Raw genomic sequence first — 17,395 nt, 5'->3', positions numbered from 1 at the left:
AGTCATTCACCCGCAAGAAGACGTCGCAACGTCGTGGATCGATGAGGAGCTACGCTGCACGCCTACGATCTACGAGGTCTACGATCTGTAAGATAGTTAAATTGCCCTCCCATTTCCCCCTCTTGTGTTAGGAAAGATGTTGTATACAAATAAGGTGATAACCTAAAGAAGATGGAAGAGAGAATAGGGGACTTGGACTCCCACGATGCCCTCTACCTTCTCACAAAGTGCCTTACCTTGCCCAGGCTAACATACTTTTTAAGGTGTGCACCAACTTTTGGCAACCCACTTCTAAATCAATATGATGAGCTCCTCAGGTCAATATTCAGGAAGGCGCTCAACCTAGATTTAGATGAATCAATGGGACCAAGCAACACTACCAGTTAGATTTTTGGGGGATAGGCATACGAAAGGCAACTGTGGTAGCACTTCCAGCATTCTTATCCTCGTGTACAGCAGCCAACGAATTAGGGCAGATCCTACCCGAGCGTATGAGAGACACAGCGGGAACTCCTGATCAAACGTTCATCGAAGCAGCCAGAAAATGGGAAACCATTGGACACCCTCAGCCCCGAACACAAGCCCCAAAAGACCATAAGCAGGTCCACTGGGATAGCCCCATAATGGAAAAGACTGTTACAACAATGATTGACAACACAGATGCTGAAAACTAAGCCCGCCCCCCAGCGGTAACAGCTCCCCATGCTGGGGATTTTTTGTTTGCTGTGCCCAATGCAGCCCTGGGAACTCGCCTCAGTCATAACGCTCTCCGCATTGGAGTTGCCCTTCGCCTTGCCGCCCCCATCCTCACCGAACATAGGTGCATATGCGGAACTGTGATGGCAGACCAATATGGTCGTCATGATCTGGTATGTCGTAAATCACAAGGTAAGATTGTAAGACATGAAGAAGTCAACGACATCATCAGATGGAGCCTCGCCACAGCCCGTTGCCCAGCACAAAGAGAACCACACGTATTCAGACCCAACGACCTTTAGAAGCACCCAGATGGAGTCACCTTGCTTCCTTGGAATGATGCTAAACAAGAGGTGTGGGACTACACGTGCGCTGCTACACTGGCCAGTACCTACCTCCACTACAGCACACGTGAAGGGAGGTGGCGCTGCTGCTTTTAGGGAATCGCAGAAAATTATCATGTACAGAGGTCTGGCACACTGCTACAGCTTTGTTCCGATCGGAGACCCTTGGTTCGTGGGGAAAATATGCATTGAAATTCCTGAAGAATTGGGGGACAAATTGATCGATGCTACAAAAGACTCGAAAGCAAAACGTTTCTTGCTCCAGTGCCTCAGTGTTGTGATTCATAGGGGGAATGCCTGTTGCGTTTTGGGCAATAGTCCAACTTCGGAGGAATTCGAAGAAGTGTTTGACTTGCAACAATGATTGAAACTGACTGTGACATTTATCAATGTTTCCCATTGTCGTGTTTTTCAAGAGATCCATAACCTTTAAGCACTTTTTGTATCAACCAATGTATATCTTGTAACCATTAAATACACACACACACGCACGCACACGCACACACACGCACGTACGCACACACACATATATATATATATATATATATATATATATATATATATATATATATATATATATATATAATATATATATATTCGCATTTGGGTGCAGTGATATGTTGAAACAGTTTTGGATGAGGTGAACAAACTTTTGACCACAAGACAGAACACGGTTCAAGGGGTATAAATTGGATAAGTGAAAGGGAAGAATGGAAGTAACTGCAAAGGGCCTATTGGCCTATACTTCCTCTTGATGCTTCTATATTGGTGCGGAGTCTTGAAGTGGGTAGAATATAGTTGTGCATTAACTGGCTGTTGATTGCTGGTGTTGACTTTTTGATGTGTAGTGCCTCGCAGATTTCAAGCCGCCTGCTATCGCTGTATCTATCAATGATTTCTGTGTTGTTTGTAAAGATTTCTCTGGTGATGGTCTGGTTGTAAGAGGAGATTATATGTTCCTTGATGCAGCCCTATTCTTTATGCATTGTTAATCGCCTGGAAATAGACGTTGTTGTCTTGCCTATATACTGAGTTCTTTGGGGCTTACAGTCCCCAAGTGGGCATTTGAAGGCATAGACGACGTTGGTCTCTTTCAAGGCATTCTGAATTGTGTCTGGAGAGTTTTTCATGAGTAGATTGGCCGTTTTTTTGGTTTATAGTAAATCGTCAAAAGTATTCAGTTTTTTGTCTGTAGGGATAACGTTCCTATCAACAATATCTTTCAGGACCCTTTCCTCCGTTTTATGAGCTGTCGAGAAGTTCTCATATAATATCCTAATAGGGGGTACATGTATTTTGTTAGTTGACTCTTCAGTAGTTGCATGGCGTGTTACCTTTCTTCTTATGATGTCTTCAACAAAACCATTAGAGAAGCCGTTGTTGACTAGGACCTGCCTTACCCTACAGAGTTCCTCATCTACTTGCTTCCATCCTGAGCTGTGGCTGAGAGCACGGTCGACATAAGCATTGACAACACTTCTCTTGTACCTATCTGGGCAGTCACTATTGGCATTATGGCACATTCCTATATTTGTTTCCTTAGTGTAGACTGCAGTGTGGAAGCCTCCGCTCCTTTCCGTGACTGTTAAATCTAGAAAGGGCAGCTTCCTATTATTCTCCATCTCGTAAGTGAAACTCAACACAGAATTCCACTCAAATGCCTCCTTCAGCTCCTGCAGATGTCTGACATCAGGTACCTGTGTAAAAATGTCGTCAACATACCTGCAGTATATGACAGGTTTCAAGTCCATGTCAACTAAGACCTTCTGCTCGATGGTGCCTTAGTTGTGAGGCGACCTTTACGTCTCTATGGTGTTGAGAGGCGCTGCATCACGAGCACAACTTATGTCAAAGTTTGATACTTTTCGAGTTCCAGCTTTAGCCGTTGCTCATATTTACTTTCTATGCATCATTAAGACAGTGTCACAGACATCTTACAAAATCAATTGAATTTGAGAGGCAAATGAAGTCAAACGACCAGCTTAAATATATTTTTGGTAAGTGACTATTATTGCTGCAATTTCATACCGTTGTTGTTATGTTCACGTAATTATGTATTACGTGTGACACTTCTAAATGACAATGATGGCTATTACAATATTTTTTGATTAAGTATTGCCATTTGTGTTGTGTATTAATTTAACTTACTGCAGTGTTACTAAACAACGATGCAGAATTAATTATATGCTCCATGAATGATTTGCCATCTTTGTTATTATTTGTGTCAATTGAATATTAATTTTATCAATAATACTCATTTCGTTCTTAATTTAAAATTTCTGACGCTAAACTCAAAGTTTCTGCCGTCTTGATTAATTTAATAATTTTAAGTCAATTATTTATATTGCCAAGACCTTCTATTCACAATCTACTAAATGGAGTGTGAAGGAATATACACAGAAGAAACTAATTTGATGGAAAAACGTCCGGTCCATTAAGCGCATTGCTTCATGAGCAATTAACCTCAAGCCACAACAGCCTTAATGGCCCTCCAGCGGATTATTGCCCCGAAGCTCCAGACCAAAATTGGGATCGTTCCAACGCCCTCAGATCGCCCATAGTTTGTGATCTGACAGGCACTAGTAAATTATTCTAATATTGTGAAGGCTTAAATTGTATAATATTATGTCGAATGAGACGTATAAATTGTGTGTTGAATCATAATTTCTGAACAAATAGTGTCATGATTTTAATGCAAAATATATTTCGTTAATTGGGAGCGTCGCTATCTATTGCTTCATTCGGTCCGATAAAGTCTAGGGTCCATTTTTTTTAGTGACCTATGGAGGGTTTTGGCCTTACAATAGAATATTTTATACTCTAAAGAAAATTGTGGTAAAATTAAGTCACTAAAGAATCAAAGGTTCTTAATTAGAAGCTGACTGTAACTCTCATACCATCTCTATCGCAAATTACATATAATTGTTAAGCAATTTATACATATATAAACGCAGTCCCTGGCTATGTTATTCTTCTCCAGCTCAACATTATAGGACGATGTACCGCATTATTATATGTTTCACAAACTACAAAAAAAAAAAACATGTTAATGAAACTTGTAAAAACTGTTCCTGCCAAGTCAACGGAAGCAGTCGTATGGATGTTGCAAGGAAATGCTCTGTTGACATTGTAGATCAAGCAAAGCTCATACCCAGTTTGGGATATATACACCGAGAAGTGTATCTAGTTTCACGTTGTATATACATTCAGAGTTTACTTTAGAGCTCAATACGTTTAGGTATACGTTCAGGACAAAGGTATACCTGCAGCTTCTTCAGCAAAGTATTGTCGTTGACTTAATAACTCTACCGTGATTGATAGGCCTAAAATCCAACAGAAAAACCACACCAGTTTGCGTCACAGCCTCACCAAGGTGAAAGACGCAGGACGCAGACGATGCGTCACAATAACGGGGTTGAAGATATAATGACCAAACCCCACATCAGAAGACGGAGTTATGAGGCCACTTACTCTACTGGTCTTATTATCTGGTCTGGGGTTTGGTCATCAAGAAACAGAACCGAAACTTATTAAAAAAAACTGAAGATACCCCATACTCAGTTTCAGAAAAAGACAGTGTAAGTGTGTAAGATTAAGACAGTGTAAGTTAGAACTGACAAAAGGGTGGCATCAGACCAAGCATCATCCGTGGACCTCAAGGACTCTAACCTCTAGCCACCAGCACAACACCATTAAGGTGGTGGGAACAGGCAGGATCCCACTGTGGATACTGTGACAAGACCCGCAACCCATATACTGCCCACTGGCTATAATAATGATAATGAGAAAATCCACAGGAGCTGTGATGAGGGTTCGAACCTATGCGCTTTGGATTCCTAGACACCAGCGAATTCCGAGTAATAATAATAATAATTCATTATATTGGAGGGGACAGGCAGCCAGTGAATATATACATGTTAGGCTTATATTGACTCCCCCCCCCCCTCCAGGTCGAACTACTGACCAGGATGCAACCTTCAACACCTCCCAGGGTACCTATTTACTGATAGGTGAACAGGGGCATGAGGTGAACACCAGGCATTAGGAAACGTGCCCAGCCATTTCTCACCTACCCGGGACTCGAACTCTGAACTCCCGATTGTGAGTCGGAAAGGAATCCGAGTGAACTACCGGAGCCATATTAGAAGTTTACCGAAACAACAAATACCAAAGAGAAGGAGAACAAGTGCAGAATCAATATACAATACAAGAAATCTCGAAGTATCTCAAAACTACAGTGAAATTTAATTAAACTAAATTGGAGTATAAATATCGAACAATTTCAGATACAGACCTTAGTTACATAACACCCGTAGGGTTCAAGGACCTGTCAACACAGACGGAACATAACGAAGCAGGAGGGACAAGATGATGACTTCTGGACTGTGAGAAAGAATTCAATATCCCCCCCCGCCTTCCCCCCCCCCTTCACGTACAGCTGTTGCACTATATGGAGGGACAGGCTGGAGTGACATGGGAGGTGATCAGGGCAACACGTGAGAGGATGTGCAACAGAAGTCACAGTGAGAGGATGTGCAACAGAAGTCACAGTGAGAGGATGTGCAACAGAAGTCACAGTGAGAGGATGTGCAACAGAAGTCACAGTGAGAGGATGTGCAACAGAAGTCACAGTGAGAGGATGTGCAACAGAAGCCACAGTGAGAGGATGTGCAACAGAAGTCACAGTGAGAGGATGTGCAACAGAAGTCACAGTGAGAGGATGTGCAACAGAAGTCACAGTGAGAGGAGAGACAACAGAAGTCAACAGTGAGAGGAGAGACAACAGAAGTCACAGTGAGAGGAGAGACAACAGAAGTCAACAGTGAGAGGAGAGACAACAGAAGTCACAGTGAAAGGAGAGATAACAGAAGTCAACAGTGAGAGGAGAGACAACAGAAGTCACAGTGAGAGGAGAGACAACAGAAGTCAACAGTGAGAGGAGAGACAACAGAAGTCACAGTGAGAGGAGAGACAACAGAAGTCAACAGTGAGAGGATGTGCAACAGAAGTCACAGTGAGAGGATGTGCAACAGAAGTCACAGTGAGAGGATGTGCAACAGAAGTCACAGTGAGAGGATGTGCAACAGAAGTCACAGTGAGAGGAGAGACAACAGAAGTCAACAGTGAGAGGAGAGACAACAGAAGTCACAGTGAGAGGAGAGACAACAGAAGTCAACAGTGAGAGGAGAGACAACAGAAGTCACAGTGAGAGGAGAGATAACAGAAGTCAACAGTGAGAGGAGAGACAACAGAAGTCACAGTGAGAGGAGAGACAACAGAAGTCAACAGTGAGAGGAGAGACAACAGAAGTCACAGTGAGAGGAGAGACAACAGAAGTCAACAGTGAGAGGAGAGACAACAGAAGTCACAGTGAGAGGAGAGACAACAGAAGTCACAGTGAGAGGAGAGACAACAGAAGTCAACAGTGAGAGGAGAGACAACAGAAGTCAACAGTGAGAGGAGACACAACAGAAGTCAACAGTGAGAGGAGACACAACCAACTGTTGTACACTGTTGGCTGCCTCTTATCACCTCAGAGTAATGACAGACAACCATCAGAGTACAGCAGTTCACTAACAACATCGTCTCATAAAGACGACGTTTCTTGCCTTATTTTTCTTTATTTTCCTTACCAGCTTAGAATTAAGCTGATAAAGAAAATAAGTATAATATTACCCAGGATAATATTATTGACAAATCTTCTTAGTTTCCTCAGGATGAAATGTCAACTAAATTGGCAGTAATATTCATGTAGGGAAGCTACAGTCTTAACTCAACCCTCGTTTGACCTTACAAACATTACTGTAAACAAACAGGCGCGTTCTTCAAACAAATAAACATTAAACTTCCCCGTTTAATATTTCCCTTTTTCAAATAAACAGTCATATCAATACAATTGATCAGTATACGATGCCATTTCGATGATTCAAAGGATTATTAATTTCCTGGTGAGCTGTACTTCAACACTGTACCACACCTGGTGAGACTCCAGGTATGGGAAGTCTACAAGCAGAATACGCTGAGACAATCATTCCATTCACCTGGGCTCTAGGAGACTCGAACCCTGGACCCAACGTGAGTGATGCCGAAATTCTATTGACCGAGATCATTTTACGCTGAGAGAAGCCACCTCCATCCACAACTTTATGGACAGGCTGGACAACGAATTTGAGCGTCAGATGAGTAAAGCAATAACGCAACAGATACAAAAAGGACAGTAGACGGTGCATCAAGAGACAGACCTCACTCACTTGTCACTGACAGGTAAGCGAGGATGACGTCCCAACAGTACACACATCAACTGTCTACATTGAGGACGGGTTGAAGACGAGAGTTTCTCTGGGAGTTGAGTACTGCCTTGTTTACACTCTCACGAAACTACAAAAGCTTTCAGAGAAAGAAGTTTTGTATGCAAATTAAGTCAGAGGTGTCGTGTTTATGAGGCTGAAGGTCAGTAAGTATTTAATCAAATATGTTGTTTAATAGTGTGTTTAAGGCAATACGTCTATAGTTGTCAGAGTGAGACACAGCAGCTCACAGTTCTGTGGAATGGGAGCAAGTAAAGAAGGCTTTACCACAGACGGCGAGGTACCGTGGCAGGGAAGGCCTGTAAGACGCTTACATTGATAGACTTGTAGTTGTAGGGTTTCATGTTTAAGGTTGTTAGAGTTTGTGTTCAATGCGCTATGATTTTCTCCCATTATTTAGCATTTTTAAAGCGTTCTCAACCATTTCAGGGGCTACAGTGTGCAGGTATTTAGCATTAGGGGCAGAGTGTCACATACAGGTGTCACATACAGGTGTCACATACAGGTGTCACATACAGGTGTAATTAGCTCATCTTTAATCTCATCTGTCGTGTAACACTGAGGTACATATTTCCCTGCGAATATATTACATATATTGTGTAGACCAGAGACATCGTCCATGACGTCCATTAACCTTTGGCATCAACTTTTTATTTTTTAAAATTTCACCCCAAAATTCATATAACTTTTTTCATGCCAGGCTATCAAGAAGCTTTGATCATCACTGATAGCAGGATTATGAAGATTTTCAACATCCATGAACATATTCAACAAATTTAAAAATGCATCTTGACGAGATAAGTTAAGTGTTGTGAGAGTGACCTGTCACCATGAGGTTGGTGACACTGTAACCAACGGTGGGGTAACGATGATGACATTCATCGTGACATAAATATGTCATTTCAGGTATTTCAGCTCGCACATCTCCATGCACATCTGGACAGTTTTTTTTTATATTTTTTTATGAAAGGAAATACAAATAAATACAATAAAAAAGATCAGTATAGTGCAAAACATTCAGAAGCATGAAGAAAACAACTGAAAAACACAAAGAGCGACTAAGAACATAAACAGAACATAACATGGTCATATAACATGAACAGCAATACGGTACATGAACAAAAACACAGAACCAGGACAAAAACACAAAACAGGAAATACACAGGAAACATACACGGGAAAAATGACACAGGAGAACAAAGAAATGCACAAAAAGGAAAAAAAACATAGCAACAGAATAAATTGAAAATAATAAGAGCCAGAAGGGCCACAGGTAAAACACAAAACTCAACACAGAAAAAACCCACCGGGAATGACAAAACATAGCCACACACACACACACAGGAATAAAACACCGGAACACGCAGGAACCAGGAGGAACACAAGCAGAGCCCCAAGAAGGAGGCACACACACACACAAACCTGTAGATATGATAGAGCCCAGTAGGCTCAGGAATCTGTACACCAGTTGATTGACGGTTGAGAGGCTGGACCAAAGAGCCAAAGCTCAACCCCCGCAAGAACAGTTAGGTCAGTACAATTAGGTGAGTACACACACACACACACACACAGGAAAGAACACACGCCCAATATACACAGAACGGGGCAAAGAAAACCGCACACCGCGACAAAGCCTACACATATTTTTCAGGAAATTTATCTCTGGAATACCGGATACAATATGCCTCTTAAAGCGCCCAGTCATACCATGTAAGGCGACCGCGCAGTGGCGCCTTAGGGCGCTGCATGTAAACGGGAATCTCGGGGAAGAAAGCCATCACACTAGGCACCCACACTGCTGGTAAGTCATCGCAGGCCTGCTGCACACTGACCCCTGACATGGAGCCCGACCCCACTGTAGCAACCGACACGGCGACGTTCCCCCCAGAAGTGGACACCAGATTATCGGACGACACCACAGGGAATAACGGCACCGAAGGAGGAGGCACGGGGGCCACACCGGGGCCGACACCTCAGGAGGAGGCAGCATAGAAGGTATCAGCGCAGCCACTGGCAGGACAGGGGGCAGGGGCACTGAGTCCGTTCGGCGAGCTTCCTTCTTCAGGACCACGATCAAATCACGAGCCCCACCAACGTCTTCGTCAGGATGGCCCACCCTCCACGCTGGGGATCGGAACACATGGACACTGACGAGGCAGCCGAAGCAGGAACCAAAGTCTCCGCATCAGCCCCCACACTAACAGGGTCAGCAGCCACCAACCCCGCCATGCCACCCGCCATTACCGCACTAGCCCCCTGCACACCATCATCCCACTCCACAGTGGAAGAGCTCGCAGAGTCCTCAAATTCATGCTCGTCAACCCATGCACGAGGCGGGCGACAGACTCTGAACCCACCTGGAACGTTTTTATACAGGGCGTTGATCGCCAGGACAGTCGCATCTCTCAGGAGGCACTACAGGAGAGCCCCCGGGCGGCCGCACCATACCACGCAAGACGCGATCCCGAATTACAGCAGCTACGAGGAGCAGGGGCACAAGTTCACACCCTACCGGCGACACCGGAACAGGAGACGGGGCAGGCAGAGCCGGTTGAGGCGAGGAAGCCGGCGGCGGGGGGGGGGGGGGGGCCTCATGCACCACCACCTCTACACCTACACCACCAACTTCACCGTCGTCCGTGCAGGTCAAAGAACCCAGCAACACTACGGGGGCACCAGACTACAGGGAAGCCTCCCCCACATCATCACCACAAGGCGACTGGTCCGGGGCCACCAACGGGGGAAGTCCTCCTCCCTGGACAAATTAACAGGAGCCGCCACCACACCACGGCAGACCGCCACCTGGTGTCCCGCAAGGCCACACGGGAAACATGTCCGGGGTTGACCAGCGTAGAAGGCGCGTTAGGTGAATCCAAGCAACGTGACAGATGACTGGAGACTGGACAAGCAACGTGACAGATGACTGGAGACTGGACTGGTATGGGAGACACAGAGCGATGGTACGGGTCCCGTTCGAGACCCACTGCCACCCGCTGGAAGAGACAACGTTCATCCGGAGGGAAGCCACCGCACCATATTTGCCAAAGTAGAGGTGCAGTAAACATTCCGGGGAACTTGAATAGAACCCATGAAGCGCCACATAAGGAAGAGTACAGCAGCAGTCGGACACAGTAACAGCACCCCCATCAGGGAGTGGGAACGCCCGACATCGTAGCAGGCAACTAAATCCCTGTAAACGGCCGGAGAGCCAAGCTAAACAAGTGCTCGGTGAGTCATTAAGAGCTGCACCCCACTGACGTCTGCAACTTCAACTCTCAGCACATCCAGCATCACCACCTCCACTGACAGGTACGACGCCCGTCCAGAGAACTCTAATCTAATAGTCTCCGAGCAGCTGACAGGGGGCAGAGGCTGCCCCCATAATGCGCAACACACACACCCGCACCCGACGCCGGCCAACCAGCCAATCTCACACACCTCCATGCACATCTGCACAGTTGTTATTGCTGCTGAAACAGCCCGTTCTTGTGAACATTTCCCAACGTCAAGAAATTGCGGTACTAAGGTGCCTTAATCTAACCTACCAGAGAATCCACGAACAGAAAACTGGACAGTATGTTAACTTTGCGAGCTGCTACCATTTTCTAGTACGACAGTTTTTGGGCTTAGGTTGAGTATACGTCAAAATGCGACGCTTGATTAGGAAGACGGGTTAGTTGAATCAAAATATATATGCACACACAATGTGAAAAAATCGCGTAATTTAAAGATAACACCATCAATAGTGTCCGAGAAATGTGTAAGTACTTCATTCATAATGATGTGCTGCCCGAAATCTTAGCGAGTATCCAAAATTTCCTTACTGTAGGTAATGCATGCACATGACTGTGAAGCTGCCGCCCAGTTGGGTGGGTGTGCAGCAAGACTAGTAACTGTGCGACTTATCACAGATGTAAAGTGCCTTGTATAGTGACTGTTGTGAGCCTCTTGTTGAATCACTTGTGACACAAAAGATTATTGAAGTGTGTGTTTGTGTGGGTGATTAAATATGTATGTGTATGTATATATGTGTACGTATGTATATGTACATGTATATATAACATTAATAATTTTGTAACTAGCGCCAAAAGATTATTTGCTTAGCTAAACGAACTAGAGAGTTCAGTTGCTGAACCGATTATGTGCCTCTGTAATCCTTTACACCACCGCCCACGGGATGGTTATGGGGTGCATAATAAAGAAAAAAAATGAATATGCACACACACACATGGTCAAATACTGACAAATACCATTAGATAGAACTATATAGGCACACAGAACTGATAAAATCAACTTTACATTGCATGCTGGTATGCTACAGGAAAGCAGTCCACCCACCATAGTACTCGATAAAAGCCCAAACTTGAATCAAAACACTGGCTACGGGGCCTGATTACCCAAGTAGCTACGCAAGTACTTATGAAAGTTTACATCTTTCCTCAGTCTTGGACGGCTTTGGTTACATTTATTAAAACAGTTTACAAGCATGATAACGTCTCAATCAATTGTTGATATTGTTGAAAACAGCCTCACGGTGCTTCGGGGCTCATTAGCTGTTTAATAATTGTAAACCAAACCGCCAAACACGGAGAAAAGATGTACAGGTTCGTAAGTGCTTGCGTTACTGTTTAATGAATCTGGCAACAGGTCCCGTAGCACCATTGCCCCCAAGCATATACGACAGCACAATATCGAGTGAGTTACTAGGTGAGAACAGCAAAAATATTTATCGTCCCCAGTAACACCCAATGACATACCGGCCCCTGATGTTAATTACATCATATTTTCCCTTAATCCCTCCAGTTAGATAATTGTTCAACTGATTTACATGCAAGCTGGAAGAAAACTTGTCTCGTCACTTATGACACTAAATTATATACATTTTGATGCCACAGGATATCCTTCCGTGGAAATATCTGTAACATTTTCACATTTTATTTATTTATAATGCAGCCCATACCCATCCCGTGGGCAGTGGTGGACACCATACCCATCCCGTGGGCAGTGGTGGACACCATACCCATCCCGTGGGCAGTGGTGGACACCATACCCATTCCGTGGGCAATGGTTTACACCATACCCACCCCGTGGGCGGGGTGGACACCATACCCATCCCGTGGGCGGTGGTGGACACCATACTCATCCCGTGGGCTGTGGTGGACTCCATACCCATCCCGTGGGCGGTGTTAGACACCATACCCATCCAGTGGGCGGTGGTGGACACCAAACTCATCCTGTGAGCGGTGATAGACACCATACCCATCCTGTGGGTGGTGGTAGACACCATACCCATCCTGTGGGTGGTGGTGGACACCATACCCATCCTGTTGACGGTGGTAGACACCATACTCATCGCTTGGGCGGTGGTGGACACCATACCCATCCCGTGGGCGGTAGTGGACACCATACTTATCCCGTGAGCGGTCGTGGACACCATACCCATCCCGTGAGCGGTGGTGGACACCATACCAATCCAGTGGATGGTCGTGGACACCATACCCATCCCGTGGGCGGTGGTAGAAACCATACGCAACCAGTGGATGGTTATAGACAGCATACCCATCCCGTGGGTGGTGGTAGACACCATACCCATCCCGTGGGCGGTGGTAGAAACCATACGCAACCAGTGGATGGTTATAGACAGCATACCCATCCCGTGGGTGGTGGTAGACACCATACCCATCCCGTGGGCGGTGGTGGACACCATACCCATCCCGTTGGCGGTGGTAGACACTATACCCATCCCGTGGGCGGTGTTAGATTCCATACCCATCCCATGGGCGGTGGTGGACACCGTATTCATCCCGTGGGCGGTGGTGGACACGATACCCATCCCGTGGGCGGTGGTGGACACCATACCCATCCCGTTGGCGGTGGTAGACACTATACCCATCCCGTGGGCGGTGTTAGATTCCATACCCATCCCGTGGGCGGTGGTGGACACCATACACATCCCGTGGGCGGTGGTGGACACCATACCAATCCCGTGGGCGGTATTAGATTCCATACCCATCCCGTGGGCGGTGCTAGACTCCATAACCATCCCGTGGGCGGTGGTGGACACCATACCCATCCCGTAGGGCGGTGGTGGACACCATACCCATTCCATAGTGTTGTGGTGGACACCATACCCATTCTGTAGTGCGGTGGTGGACACCATACCCATCAGGCGGGCGGTGGTGGACACCATACCCATCCCGTGGGCAGTGGTGTTCACCATATCAATCCCGTGGGTGGTGTTGGACACCATACACATCCCGTTGGCAGTGGTGGACACCTTACCCATCCCCTGGGCGGTGTTGGACACCATACCCATCCCGTGGGCAGTGTTGGACACCATACCCATCCCATACGGGGTGGTGGGTACGGCCCCCATTGATGCAGGGGGCGACACAGGAGGTAGCACAGAGCCCCCACAGCACCGCCAACCACAGCGGGAGACGCCGGAGCACCATACTCTTCCACCTCCACCCAAGGCATACGACGAAGGGGAGACAAATCCCCGCCCCATCCCAAATCCTTATCCTGACCCCTTCCCAGTGCTATATTGTCGTAATGGCTTGGTGCTTTCTCCTCATAACTCCCTCCCTCGAAATTTAATTTAATTTACGGATCTTCCACACTTGATATTGTACTTTTGTAATTACTTGTAGATATTACTGGCAGTTATCCGATGTACAGCAACCCCTCTGGCGCGGCCCGCCTGGTCCGCCATTCACTTCACCGGTCCACATCGTCCCAAGCTGGCCCACATCGTCCCAAGCTGAACCGCATCGTCCCAAGCTGGCCCACATCGTCCCAATCTGAACCGCATCGTCCCAAGCTGGCCCACATCGTCCCAAGCTGGCCCACATCGTCCCAAGTATATATATATATACGATACTTGTATTCCTGAAGGTTCTGAATGAACCTGCGAATTACATTCTCAGGCCCATGCTGGGGTGTGCGGCACCAGCATGGAGTCTACGTAAAACTAAACACGAGATAAAGTTAGACATAGTTCAGAGGTATACCACCTGAATAGTAGTTCCAGAGTTCATTGATTCCGGAGTTTACCTCTCAAAGCGTCATGAGGAAACGCTTAGGAATGGTAACCTCATGTCACTGTCAGACAGAAGAGCTAGGAAAGCCATAATTATCACCTCCAAAAACTTCTGAGGTATTGACACAATATAGATAAAAAAAAAAATATTTAGGACGGGTGGAACACGAACCAGAGGACACAGGTGGAACCATAGTAGCACATGAACCACAGAGACATTAGAATTAACTTTTCAAGGTCAGAATAGTGAGCAAATGGAATGAATTAAGCAGTGATGTGGTGAAGGCAAACTCCACACACTACTGTAGATGTAGATTAAATCAGAGTCCAATACGATCGGGAACCTGTACACCGGTTGATTGCCAGTTGAGAGGCTGGACCAAAGAGCCGAGACTCATCCCCTGCATGCACAACTGGGTCAGCACGCCAATAAGAGTTCGAGTGTACGAAGTTGGTTGAGCTATGCCATTCCCTGCTCAATATGACCTAGTCCTCCACCTGAGAACTAGGTCGGATCCACAAGTCGATCAGTAACGTCTCCTTCGTGACATTCTCAAGATATTCTATTCACCTGAGCTCTAAGAGAATCGAACTATGGACCCCACACATGTGAGGCTAAAGCTCTATCGACCGAGCTATTGAGTAGTATTAATAAGGAAAGTGTATTTTATTTGTAAGACATAACTGTTGACTGCCTCAGTCCTTGAATCACATCATGTGGACACACCCAGTGTAACGGTCTGCTCCTTACCAAAGGTATAAATGAGACTAGCACCCTAGCTGCCGTGGGGTGTGGACGTGTCGCCTGATCTCTCCGGTAGTTGGGGCTGATTGCCGATTTGGTTGCCAGGGGTGTGGGCTTCTCTGCTCTCCCTGCAGTTGCTGCCTGGCTGGTGTTGATGTAGCCCGCTTGTGATGGGAGGCCATCTTCCCCCATGTTGTGAGAGTGAACTCCGTGGGCCTGGAGTTTACAGGCCGTGCTGGTTACCCTGCAGTAGAGTTTGTTATGTGTGAAATGCTCGGTGTCCCGGTCGATGCCATCTACGGTGATGAGCTTGTAAATGCTCACCATGTTATTATCAAGTTTGTGAGGGAGGAGGAGTACCGTAAGTTCCTTTGACGGTACGAGAAACGATTTTCTCCATGTTACTGCGTTTCAATTTTTTGTTTTTGGTTTCATGTTCTTTATTTCACGTGTTTTCTTGTCCTTATGTGTTAGTGCCTCTCCATTTGTTCATTAAGGGGCCGGTAGATTTGTTATGCTTTGTCCTGTTCCGGTGTTTAGGTTGTTGGGTTGGGGGTCTGGAGGGTTTTCTATTGTATTTTTGTAAAGTTTTTTTGTATTGTATTGTTTGATTGTGCTTTGTGTTCTTGTGTTGTTGTATACTGTGTATGTCATGCGATGTGCTTGTCATTTCTGTTGTGTCTTGTTGTCGGCCCTTCCGGCCGGTGATTTTGTGTTGTGCTATGTTTAGTTTTGTTTTTATTGTACTTATTCGCATGCGTGCATGTAAAAAAAAAAAAAAAAAAAAAAGCAAGCTTAATGACCCCAGTCAATTACCAACGCGACATGCAAGTGCGGTTTCACACACAAATGTACCTGACCAACGTTAGTCCCCTGGGGCACCACAGGCTATACAATGTCAGTGGTGCAAAACTCAGTCATTCACTCAAATTGACATGCTGGAAAGACTTAAGAAATTCTTGTAGTTAATGTGTCCTTTTAGGTCATAACAGTATTTCTCTACACTTACTACAGTTCCCCAGTTCTATCTGATCCTTCCTCTGATTCCCTAGTACTTCCATACCCTTACCTGAAGTACCATGCACTCCTCAACCCTTACTCTCAGCCCCTAGTATCTCCTCACCCTTCCCCTGAGTCACTTATACACCCCCACCCTTCCCCTGAGTCGCATATACACCCCTACCCTTCCCCTGAGCCCCTTATACACCCCCACCCTTCCCCCGAGTCCCTTATACACCCCCTCCCTTCCCCTGAGTCCCTTATACACCCCCTCCCTTCCCCTGAGTCCCTTATACACCCCCCTCCCTTCCCCTGAGTCCCTTATACACCCCCCTCCCTTCCCCTGAGTCCCTTATACACCCCCTCCCTTCCCCTGAGTCCCTTATACACCCCCTCCCTTCCCCTGAGTCCCTTATACACCCCCTCCCTTCCCCTGAGTCCCTTATACACCCCCTCCCTTCCCCTGAGTCCCTTATACACCCCCTCCCTTCCCCTGAGTCCCTTATACACCCCCTCCCTTCCCCTGAGTCCCTTATACACCCCCTCCCTTCCCCTGAGTCCCTTATACACCCCCTCCCTTCCCCTGAGTCCCTTATACACCCCCTCCCTTCCCCTGAGTCCCTTATACACCCCCTCCCTTCCCCTGAGTCCCTTATACACCCCCTCCCTTCCCCTGAGTCCCTTATACACCCCCTCCCTTCCCCTGAGTCCCTTATACACCCCCTCCCTTCCCCTGAGTCCCTTATACACCCCCTCCCTTCCCCTGAGTCCCTTATACACCCCCTCCCTTCCCCTGAGTCCCTTATACACCCCCTCCCTTCCCCTGAGTCCCTTATACACCCCCTCCCTTCCCCTGAGTCCCTTATACACCCCCTCCCTTCCCCTGAGTCCCTTATACACCCCCTCCCTTCCCCTGAGTCCCTTATACACCCCCTCCCTTCCCCTGAGTCCCTTATACACCCCCTCCCTTCCCCTGAGTCCCTTATACACCCCCTCCCTTCCCCTGAGTCACTTATACTCCCCCACCCTTCCCCTGAGTCACTTATACTCCCCCACCCTTCCCCTGAGTCACTTATACTCCCCCACCCTTCCCCTGAGTCACTTATACTCCCCCACCCTTATACTCACCCCACCTTAACTGTGAGGTTCTTGTACTTACCAATTTTTATTGCCAAACTCCAAGTACTTCTCTAATCTTACTATTAGTTCCCATGTGCTGTACCACCATTGAGTCCAAACACAAGTGTCTCAAATAAATTTA

General features: G+C 46.6%; 1 protein-coding gene across 1 annotated transcript; it reads right to left on the bottom strand.

Moving 5' to 3' along the window:
• Positions 1-9,421: 9,421 nt before the first annotated feature.
• LOC138356975 (mucin-22-like) lies at positions 9,422-13,421 on the bottom strand. Its single transcript, XM_069313506.1, has 2 exons — positions 12,668-13,421; positions 9,422-9,705 (listed from the first exon to the last, which is right to left on the bottom strand). The coding sequence occupies exons 1-2, from the start codon at positions 13,419-13,421 to the stop codon at positions 9,422-9,424; spliced, it is 1,038 nt and encodes a 345-aa protein (XP_069169607.1).
• Between the last annotated feature and the right edge of the window lie 3,974 nt (positions 13,422-17,395).

The sequence above is a fragment of the Procambarus clarkii genome, chromosome 75 (genome assembly GCF_040958095.1).
Source record: "Procambarus clarkii isolate CNS0578487 chromosome 75, FALCON_Pclarkii_2.0, whole genome shotgun sequence".
Taxonomy (NCBI): Eukaryota; Metazoa; Arthropoda; class Malacostraca; order Decapoda; family Cambaridae; genus Procambarus; species Procambarus clarkii.
This window is presented reverse-complemented; position numbering and strand designations above follow the sequence as displayed.

Excerpts from the sequence above, each read along its gene's own strand:
- LOC138356975 (XM_069313506.1), bottom strand. The coding sequence starts at position 13,421 with ATGGGTATGGTGTCCACCACCGCCCACGGGATGGTTATGGAGTCTAGC. Across the intron at positions 9,706-12,667 it reads TACCACCGTCAACAGGATGG|GTGGGTTCAGAGTCTGTCGC; the intron begins GTATGGTGTCCA and ends AAAACGTTCCAG.